The 10,622-nt window shown below is 40.5% G+C and overlaps 1 protein-coding gene across 4 annotated transcripts; it reads left to right on the top strand.

Annotated features, from left to right (window-relative positions):
- Nucleotides 1-1,153: 1,153 nt before the first annotated feature.
- On the top strand, nt 1,154-10,278 carry nr1h4 (nuclear receptor subfamily 1, group H, member 4). Of its 4 annotated transcripts, XM_028408635.1 has the most exons (11): nt 1,154-1,322; nt 1,740-1,786; nt 1,935-2,109; nt 3,810-4,187; nt 6,042-6,182; nt 6,853-6,995; nt 7,077-7,175; nt 7,308-7,407; nt 7,540-7,686; nt 9,183-9,296; nt 9,378-10,278. In XM_028408635.1, the coding sequence occupies exons 3-11, from the start codon at nt 2,013-2,015 to the stop codon at nt 9,614-9,616; spliced, it is 1,458 nt and encodes a 485-aa protein (XP_028264436.1). In that variant the 5' UTR covers nt 1,154-1,322; nt 1,740-1,786; nt 1,935-2,012; the 3' UTR covers nt 9,617-10,278. The 4 variants fall into 4 exon arrangements, with proteins under 4 accessions (XP_028264436.1, XP_028264437.1, XP_028264440.1 ...); XM_028408636.1 differs by lacking the exon at nt 1,740-1,786; XM_028408639.1 differs by lacking the exons at nt 1,740-1,786; nt 1,935-2,109.
- The last annotated feature ends 344 nt before the right edge of the window (nt 10,279-10,622 follow it).

Here is a 10,622-nt window from a genome sequence, read left to right as displayed (position 1 = left end):
ATATACTGTGTCGGTGTTAGTTGTCTCATACAAACTAATTCTGTATTAAAAAAACACTTTGACTGTAAAGACCACAGATATTCCCATTCACATAGTGATAAGAAATTTCAAGGTTATGGACTTTGTGCTGTGAAGTTCTACTGGACATGTGGCCAATTATGTCACTTTCCAGGGTGTGTTTCTGTTGTTTCATCAGTGTGTCACTCACTGTCTGAAATTAAGTGACAAAACACCAACGAGAAAGCAAAGACACACACACACCTCATATCTTAAGAAAATTCAGACTTATAATTGTTTTAATGAACCTCATGCCTGACTCCTACATGTGACATATATGATCAGTGGAGCTGTGTCTTTCTCTTTATGAAGGCCAGTGCTGCCAGCGCAATACCACAGAGCTGATAGTCCACAAACAGACAGCAGCCAATGGCAAAGGTTCTGTTTATTTCAGAGAGACTGTCTGTTGACTCAGTAGGACATCTTTGAATGGAGCAACAACTCGTCAATGATTAAACTGTAGTGTTTTGGGGGAAATTAAGGATTCAAATGACTTAAAGAACTGAATGTTCATCTTAAAGTAAACATCGACAATGAGGCAGGTTTGAGAGTGTCAAAATAAGCAAGTCTGTACACTGGTACTGCAGAGACAAGATCAAATGCTTCTGATCAGTTCAAGGACAGATGGCAGTGATTGCATCACAACCTGCTTTCCAAGCTTTGTTTTTTTATTGATAACCTGATTTTTTTACTTATGAAACTGTTATAAAATACAATGAAAGGAAGCATTCAGGTCTTAGGTCCAGATGTCTCTGGATGTAATACATTGTTTTCAGACACATCACTCTTTTTATTCCTATTTTAACTAATCACAGTGATATGTTTGGACGAGATTGAGCAAGCTGATTATGTTAACATCAAGAATAAATCACTTTGTCACAATCGTTTCATGAAAATAGGTAAAAAAAATGTATTCCAACTTTATTGGGACGAGTGTATATACTATGTGAGTGATGTTTATGTGTGGGGCTGGGAACTCATGAGACAGCCTGCTGTAAAGAGGGAGGAGTGTGTGTGTGTGTGTGTGGGGGGGGGGGGGGGGGGGTTGTGTACATGGACAGGAATGGACCGCTTAATTAATAACTACCATCCTTTTCTCCCTGACCTCAAATCGTCACACATGCTCTCACTAGAGTCCAGACACAAGCAGCTTAACATTCATCAGCAAATATTGATGGATCTGTAACTCACGGCGTGGATATCAGAAAACAAAAAACTAGGAGAAGCAAACCCTTGGCAGGCAGGAATTCAACATCCAGAGTGAGGTAAGAACTGTGAGATCGAGCATGAACATATATCACAGGTGACTTCTTACGAGCCCACAGTGTGCGGCGGGTTCTGACAGTGGCGAGAGGTATGTTATGTGGGCTGGGGCTCTCAAGATCCTTGTGGGTTGCTTTTTTATCTCAGGGGAAATTACTGCTGAGCTAATTTAAAAAAGAAAAAAAAGAAAAAGTGGCAGGTGAGGTCTTTTAAAAAGTAATGTCTCATATGTGACCATGTGGCCTCAACAGTAGGAAGGCCTTCAATTTTACCTACAGTTCCGGTTTTAACTATGTCATTGCATTGGTTTGATGAGAGACAAGATCATCTTATTATACATCTTGTCAGTGTGACAGCAGAAAAAAAGAGACCCAACTGTGGCCTCATAGTCACCTGACCTTCATCCCTCCTCCCTGCAGGCTGCTACTGAACATCTCATCCCTGCGTGGGAGAGCAGATCTGTCAGGTGTGTTGATGTGGAGACTCCCAGGATGATGTTTAATTACACCATGGTGCAGGTGTCAGAGGAACATGCAGGCATTTATATGCATGTGTGTTAAAATACATTGAATTATCATTTAAATTGTTAATAAATCACATTTTATACTTGATAGGTCAACAAAGGCTTAACGCTTCTCTGCTGCCCAGTCCAAACCTTTGCTTTCTCAGTTGGAACCAGACAAGGATCCTGAATGAATGAGTGGGTGGGCCCCGACATCACTGTGGTGGGACCTCTGCAAATTCCACCCAGTGATGAATTCTCCATCTCAGATAACTCCTACCTATTTGGTAAGTCTGCTTTGCAGAAATTACTCTAGAACCACAAAGTTGTGCCTTGAGCTAAATGCTAATGCCAGCATGCTCACTGTGACATTAGCCTGAAGATTTTTTGACACTAGTGCTTTTATACCAGACAAACGTGATGATTGATAACAATACTTGTTGGTTGAAGCGTTCAATACATCACATCAAAAACAGTTTCATTAAACATTAGCAGGCATCCAGTTCTGTTGCAGCCAGTCACTAACCCAAGCACACTGTTCAGTAGCACTCCTCTTGTACCAGTGCCCAAATCTGCCAATGACTTCATGCATTAGCCAGCTACTTGTAATGATGTAGACAAATGTGACTGGTTAATGAGTAGCTTTGGCAACCTTTGCTCTGCTTGGGATTTCTCAAGTAAGTGCCAAGCAGTCAGTTGCTGTTTCACATCTTCAGAAGAAAGGTTTTCTAATCTAAGGAGACAAATGGAAGATGGGTGTTTTGGTTAGATACAAAGGACTACAAAACCTACCCCGAACTGTGCAGTCCACCATGGTGTAAAGTCTGTGTTTGGTCACACGGAAATGGCCATGGTGCAGACCAAGTCTTCAAGAGGTCAGTGTTACATTACGAGTTACAGGTGTTGTGTTAGTATTGAGTATTGAACTCCTGCTTATATTTAATCCAACTGTAGGACCTTGTATTTGTAGAGGTCCTGTATTTGTTTCTAAAGAATTAACCTATAATTATGCCATTCTTGAATAATGATGATCATTATTCTTCAATAATGATCAACATAGTGATCCTCTAAAGGTCCTTATGTTAAACTTAGTGTCGGCTTGTTCGGCGTGGTGTTACATGCCATTCTAAAAGACACCGTGTGCTCTGTGCAAAGCAGGTTGTTAATCATTTATAGGTTTATAGTATATGTTGTGTGACTCGCTGATTTTTGCTGAACTGTTTCATCACAAGCTACTGGAGCAAAATAAGAGTTGGCTGATAAAAATGTTTTTTTTTGTTTTTTTTAACCGTACTGACTTTTGTCATCAACAGTGAAAGTGAAGAAATTATGAAAAAAAGTCAGCATGTTAACCAGGACTGCAACCTTGTGCAATACAATAGTTATAAATAATACTAATGCAATAGTTGGTGGTGGGTGAATGCGGTCGTTTTGCTTTTTTCTTCATGCTTCATGGACAATACACTGAGTTACAGTCGATTCCAGTAGACTACGTGGAGTTCATGGGGAAAGGAACTTCTTTGATAAACAGTCTGTACACTATGTGCCCCAACAGATAAAGTTAGCGATTAGCTATGATTAGAGCAGCCCATTGTCAGAAAATGTAAAATCAATATTTCCAGGCAAAGACAATGACTGCACGTATCTGCAGCCCTTTTTTGTTATAGCTACATAATACAGGTCATATGGATTGTGACCCTGTTTTTTAATGCCCAACCTCAACCAGTTGTTTTTAATACAAATACAAGTGAAAGTAATGTAACAAACAGAAAAAGCCGAAGCATCCTATGCAATGTGGCAAATTAATTTTCAACCAGATTTTGTTTATTTGCGAGGACATGTTCGATTGGAGATAGAGACATCCCTCAGGGGACATTGGACACTGGACAAATGCTTTACAAAAAAAACAACTTGTTTAAAAAAAAAAACATGTTCACCTTTCCGTACATCCATCTTTAAAATATTTTACTTGTCATTCTTCTTTCAGACATTCTGGCAGATCAAGGCAGTCCTCTACTGCAGGATCCAGACATCTTACCATTTACCAGCTACCCTAGCATGCAGTACCCATCTATGGAGCCCAACATGTCTTCCACTCCATACTACTCTACTCAGAACTACTACCCTCAGTACAACGGAGACGAATGGTACTCCCACACAGGAATATATGAACTGAGGAGGGGACCCCTGGAGAGCAGCTATGAGACAGAGATGGAGGAAGGTTCTGCTGTTGTACCTGCTGTGTGCAAGAGGACACGGCACATGTCACAAGCAGGAAGGGTCAAAGGGGAGGAACTGTGCGTGGTGTGTGGAGATAAGGCATCTGGATACCACTATAACGCTCTCACCTGTGAGGGGTGTAAAGGTGAGAAGACACTTTGATGTTAACAACAGCTGAGATTTTCAGTATCAGCCTTTCAATACAGATATGATCAAAATCAGCAAATATTCAAAGTGACAAGCATCAACCAGAGATTTGTTTGGTTTGTTTATCAAAGAAACTGCTAATATTAATTTTGTGATATTATGTATAACAAACTAAGATGTCCTAAAATCTCCAAAACAAATTCTAAAAGTTATTGTTTATATTTGGGGCCTTTTACAAAAAGGATGTTTACAGCTGGTCCAAACAGCTGGTGAAGATAATATGTGAAAATGTAGCCCTAGGACACACACAGCATTCGTGCACATTAGTTCTCGCTTTTTTTCCATTTTTCCTCTTTCCTTTTCTAAAACTGCTGCTTATTCTTTGCCCGAGTGCTGTTGGTTGAAACCTTTTCAAGATTGTCACACATTGCAACTGCAGCTGCTGTACACTAAGTTAATTACCTGCAGGGGACAGGCAGTAAATCCAAGCAACCACACAGCCCACAGTATGACTTCTTAATCTGGAGAGAAGTGAGACTCATATGAAGAGAACAAAAATGATGAAATATGGTGAGCACTTTACAACCTATTCTCTACACACCAATGATTAACTTGGCAACAGTGAAGTCTTGGCCTTCAGCAGTGTTTTTTGATGACACAGTGAATTTGCCGTCAAGGTAAATGGATATGACTGTAATTCCACACTGCCGGGTTTGTCAATGCCAGGAGTGTGGCAGCTGACCTGTCCTGCCATTTGACTGAGAAAAGGCTCAGCTCTACCTGGTACTGCTGCCAGATTGGGTTCCCCTCTCAGTTTTCTGCAGTACAATGCATAGGCAACCTGAGCTCAGTTACGCTAATGCATGTCATTGTGCTTAATGATGTCAGAATGTCTAGTAACTGTTCCAGAGTTATTCTGTGTGTGTGTGTGTGTGTGTGTGTGTGTGTGTCTGTATGTATGATCCTCTGTTGCTGCCTGGACCAGAGCCAGCGGGGTTCACCGGTATCTCTGCAACATGAACAGAACAGTGTGTAACCTATAAATTAACCTTATTATAACTGTTCAATTAGTGTTAAAAATTAAAGCAAAAGATCCCACTGTTAGGTTTTTTTAGAGAAGTCTCATACCAGAAACTGGGGCTCAGTGTATGCCTTTGTCCTATTTGTCCTATTTAAACAAGCTGGCCATATATGGAATGCCAGTGGGGCTCAGAGGGAGAGAGGAGTTAAGAGTTTTTCTCTGCCACATGTCATTTTACTTCTAAGGTCAGGGTCAGGCTCTGGGATGCAAGTTTGTTTTTGTGCCTCCTGTTTCTTTTCTTCTTTTTCTTTTTTACACTGTCTCTGCATATCATCCTCATCTTCTTCTTCTTTCTGTTGACTAACTCCTTTTCACATGAACTCAGTCTCCAGAATGGAGGCAGCCACAGAACTTCTACTTTGTGCCACACAAAACATGTATCACATTTCACATGTTTCTTTTTGACTTAGCTAATGGTTCTGATCAGTTTTTTGTAGATACATGTCATATCAGTTGGATTATATTATACCACAAACTGTGATTCAGTGTTTGTATTCTGACACATTTCTGCCAGAATCAGCAGCTTGCCAAAATCACATCATATTTAAGGGCAAAATGTTCAAGCATTGCGTAATACATCCCACCCACTGACAGGTCCGATGACACCCAGATAATAGTCACTTCACCTGTCATAATGCTGCTTCTTGTGTGACAGCCAAAAAAGTGCAGCGCAGAAAGTTTGGATCGAGGAAAACTTACCAAAAGTGCTGAAAAGGTACAACACATATTTTTTTTGTGTGCCTGATAAGACCATGTTTTTAACATGTTTAGGTTTCTTCAGACGGAGCATAACAAAAAATGCTGTGTACAAATGCAAGAGCGGTGGAAACTGTGAGATGGACATGTACATGCGCAGGAAATGCCAGGAGTGCCGCCTGAGGAAGTGCAAGGAGATGGGCATGCTGGCAGAATGTGAGTATCACTGCTCCCTGTTCTCGATGGGAACCTTCAGTCTTTTTAAGGGTGTCAAAGTAAAGCCCTCATCTCTCATTCTGACACAGTCTGTTGATTTTACCAGGGGATTGTATGTCACTGTATATCACACAATACAAAAGGCCCTGATTTTGTTACTGTTGCAGGAATAGAAGCATTTGAAAGGAACTCTTCTGCTTTGTGTAGAATAAATAAACACCTTCAGAGTGGCAGTCTCTTACCTATTTTTTCAAAAACCTGTACAGTAAATACTGTCTGTCCCCTCTGGAGTCAGTGCAGGATGATTGCTTAGAGGTCTATTAAAAGCTGTCAGGAGGACAGACTGGACTCCTGTTGCTCATAAATAGTGCAGAGAAGTTGTGATGAATTTTGCAAGGTGGCTATGACTCCACCTGCCACTGTGGCTGCAAGGGCTCAATACATTTGACTTTTGTGGTGATAATCAGAAAAAGACGAAGGTGATTTGATGGAAAGGGTAATTATTGTTTACTTTCTCTCATGTAAGTGATGGTGAAAATGTGTTTTTATAAGGAATGATTGAAACAGTAATGTACAGTATATTCATCATCATATGGAAAAAATGAATGTGCTGAATAAATGCCTGTGAGGTATTCAATACTTTAAATGAAGCTTTGGCCAATGCTGACAGGCCTGCTGACAGAGATCCAGTGTAAATCCAAAAGGCTGCGGAAGAACACCAAGGCCTCCCCGGGACAGTCGACTGGAGACGAGACGGAGGGGGCAGACAGCGCAGACCACAAACAGGTCACCTCAACCACCAAACTGTCAAAGGTAGACACAACCTCTGTATTGTCTCACTCAGTGAGTCTGTCACGTTATGTGTGAGACTTACCGTTTTCTTTTTGGTTCCAGGAAAAAGTTGAAATCAGTAAAGAGCAGCAGGCGCTCATAAAACTCATTGTGGATGCTTACAAGAGACATCAGATTCCTCAAGACATTACCAAGAAACTGGTACATTACACTTTTATTTAAACTATTAGAATTGTTGGTGATTGTGTATTTTGATCAAACATTATATCAGAATAATAAAGAATTGCTGGAGAGTTACAGAGTCATCAGTTTTGTAATGTTGTTTCTCTGCAGCTACAAGAACAGTACAGTGCAGAGGAAAACTTTCTCCTATTGACCGAAATGGCAACGAGTCAAGTGCAAGTTCTGGTGGAGTTTACAAAAAATATTCCAGGTATGTTTGCTGGATTTGTAGATTCTGTAGACCACAGTCTAAAGTGTCACAGACAACACTGCAGTGTGTAAAAAAATACAAGTTGCCTCATTGTTTCTTGGTCTTTAATAAGCTGTGTTTTGCCTCTGGCAGGCTTCCTGTCTCTAGATCATGAAGACCAGATCGCGCTGCTGAAGGGTTCAGCCGTGGAAGCAATGTTTCTGCGCTCAGCTCAGGTTTTCAGCAGAAAGATGCCTAGTGGACATACTGAAGTGTTGGAGGAGAGAGTACGCAAGAGTGGTGAGTGCACTGATACACTTCCACTAAAAATTTAGAAGGTGTAACTAATTAAATTGTTGCACTTTTTTTATCTAAGCAGTAATAAATAATAATAAATGCCCTTCAGGATTGTCGATCCTTTGCTCAAACAGCAGAGTCTGGTCGGAACCTCCTTTAATATTTGATCTGACTGATCTGTGGTATGCGGCAGGGAGCTGTGTGCTGACCTGCTGATCTCTAGATGGGTGTAGGTTACACATGGACACACTCACTGGGTACAGTTTCACACTGAGTGTGTGTATGTGTGCATGATTGCACACAAAGCAGCGCAAACACAGCCAGCGATTAATTTATGGGGTTTAATTTATTATTTCCGTTTTCCTAAATTGTAAAGTATTTGCTGCGACCTTTTTGGTGGCTTACTGCTTGATGCTTGAGAAATAGTTTACATGTAGCCTATATGAGGTGTCATCATGGCTGTCACCAGGCTGGACAGTTAGACAGACAGCAGTAGTGATGGCAAGAGTGTGTGTGTGTGTGTGTGTGCGTCACTGGGTCCCTCGGTGCTGCTCTGGTGTGAATGGTGGGGATAAGAGATATTCACACTAAAGGCCAGTCTGGGAGAATAAGGGAGCAAAGCTGTCTGAAGAGACCATTGTTTCTTATCAAAACATCAAGAGTGCTTTTGTCCTCCTCTCTCCCTCTGAGCCCCACTGGCATTTCTGAATGCTTGATGATGTGTCCGAGCAGACACATCATCTCACCCTCCCAAAAGTACAAACTGTTGCCAACCCTGAGAGGAAAACATTTAGATTATATAAAACACAAGCATCCAACTTCATTTATTATCAGACCTTTACCTAAATAAGAAAAGCAAGATATGTTCTTTATGTGCTGAACTCTTATTGCAGTGGACGACAAGAAAGTATCCGACCATCCTATGGAATCTGTAAAGGCTTCTTGTTACAAGAGTTTTCCTGTTGTGTTGACGTTTTCCTCTCACATTTCTTCCTCCTTCTCTTCTTCTTCTCCAGTTTATCACTACATCTCACCACAGAACAACGGCCACAGTCAATATAGTGTAAAAACGAAAAGTGACCTTGTTTGTAATCAGCATGGCTGACTTATTGTTGAGTTATTGATTTGCATTAAAGGGACAGTCTGTAACATTACTCCATGTTTAACAGAATAAATCAATGTTCTGCTGTGTTAGATGTGTCATCTCACCTGATGCGGAAGCAGCAGGTCTGTGCTGGGCTGGAATCAAAGGTTTGCTTTTCCGCTGTCCCATTCACCATGCTCTCTAGCGTTTGATCATTGGACAATAAATTTAACTACACCTGCTTCAAGCCAGAGTTTAGAGACCACAGTGGAACATAACACACTTTGACATCAGTTTTAAACATAGCTGTTCAAACCCTTTAGCACGTTAGGTTTCTTTTTTGTGCTGGACTGGGATTCAGTGTGAATATTTTATGTTTCCTAAAAATAAAATACGTGGCTGCCTTTTTCGGCAGGTATTTCAGAAGAATTTATCACACCGATGTTCAACTTCTACAAAAGCATTGGTGAACTCCACATGATCCAGGAGGAACAGGCTCTCCTCTCCGCCATAACAATCCTGAGCCCAGGTAAGCCTCTGTGTAACAGTTTGTTTTGTAAATGTGTTTCCTAAATATCTATAAAGCAACCCACTTACATCCCTCTTCCAGACCGTCCTTATGTGAAGGATCAGCAGGCTGTGGAGAGACTTCAGGAGCCCATGCTGGATGTGCTGAGGAAGCTGTGCGCCCTGCAGCATCCACTGGAGCCACAGTACTTCGCTCGTCTCCTGGGCCGCCTGACGGAGCTGAGAACGCTTAACCACTACCACACAGAGATGCTGGCATCCTGGAGAGTCAACGACCACAAATTCACCCCGCTGCTCTGTGAAATCTGGGACGTGCAGTGAAGAAAGTGATAAAACAGAGAGGATAAGACAGCATCATGACCCAGCCACATTGCAGATTCACATCAGCTACTGGAAGTCAAACCCTGCAAGGCTCGTTTGCTTCGGGGTGCCTGACCTTGATGATGGCAAAGCCCTGTGCTGACTATGTTAACACTTTATTATACTCATGGATGGTTGCATGGCTCGCACCATTGATATAATTAATTATAGGACAAACCAAAAAACTGTTGAAGAACTTTTATTTTATACTGTGTTATGTAAAACATATTGATTAGTCAGACAAGTACAAACACTGGAACTTATTCTAAGCCAAGATCGTGCTTGTAGAGAAGATTTAGATTACACACAATTTGACATTTTAAGCTACTAGTAAATCTTTGTGTATGTACTGTACACACAAGTGGTAAATTCTGTTTCAATAAGCATAGCTGCTAATGGGCACAGGTGACAAAGAACATGGATAAAACATCTGATTCATATAAAAAGGCAAATCTTTAGATTTTTATTTTCTGAAAAAGACTTAGAAATACTGACAAAATATTACAATGTGATTTGACTGGATGCAACATATCATCTTCCATATCATGTTTCAAAAACGTTTATGCCTTATTTATACTTCAACTTACCCTTTAAAAAAAACAAATTAAATTGAATTAATTGAAGGACCATGACGGAGTTTTTCTAGTCAAGAATTGATTGATTGAATGATTTTTTAAAGGAACACAAGGCATTAGAAGCTCTGTCTGAAACATACAATATTCATACATGACTGGGATGTGTCTCCAATGTCATTATCAGTTTTTTACACTGTTTACAAACTTTATCTTGCTTAATTTTGCAAAGTTTATTTTTTACATTGATATAAAAATTCTAATACAAAGATGTGGTAAAATAAATGGACCAAACCTTAAGATGCTGAATTGAAAACACAATATATATAAAAACCAGTTTACTCCTGTGATGTCTTGCAGCTAATTGCACATGAGGGACAAGATTAACACTGTAA

This window comes from Parambassis ranga, chromosome 6, assembly GCF_900634625.1.
Source record: "Parambassis ranga chromosome 6, fParRan2.1, whole genome shotgun sequence".
Lineage (NCBI taxonomy): Eukaryota > Metazoa > Chordata > Actinopteri > Ambassidae > Parambassis > Parambassis ranga.
This window is presented reverse-complemented; position numbering and strand designations above follow the sequence as displayed.

Excerpts from the sequence above, each read along its gene's own strand:
- nr1h4 (XM_028408636.1), top strand. The coding sequence starts at position 2,013 with ATGAATGAGTGGGTGGGCCCCGACATCACTGTGGTGGGACCTCTGCAA. Across the intron at positions 2,110-3,809 it reads AGATAACTCCTACCTATTTG|ACATTCTGGCAGATCAAGGC; the intron begins GTAAGTCTGCTT and ends TTCTTCTTTCAG. Across the intron at positions 6,183-6,852 it reads GATGGGCATGCTGGCAGAAT|GCCTGCTGACAGAGATCCAG; the intron begins GTGAGTATCACT and ends CAATGCTGACAG.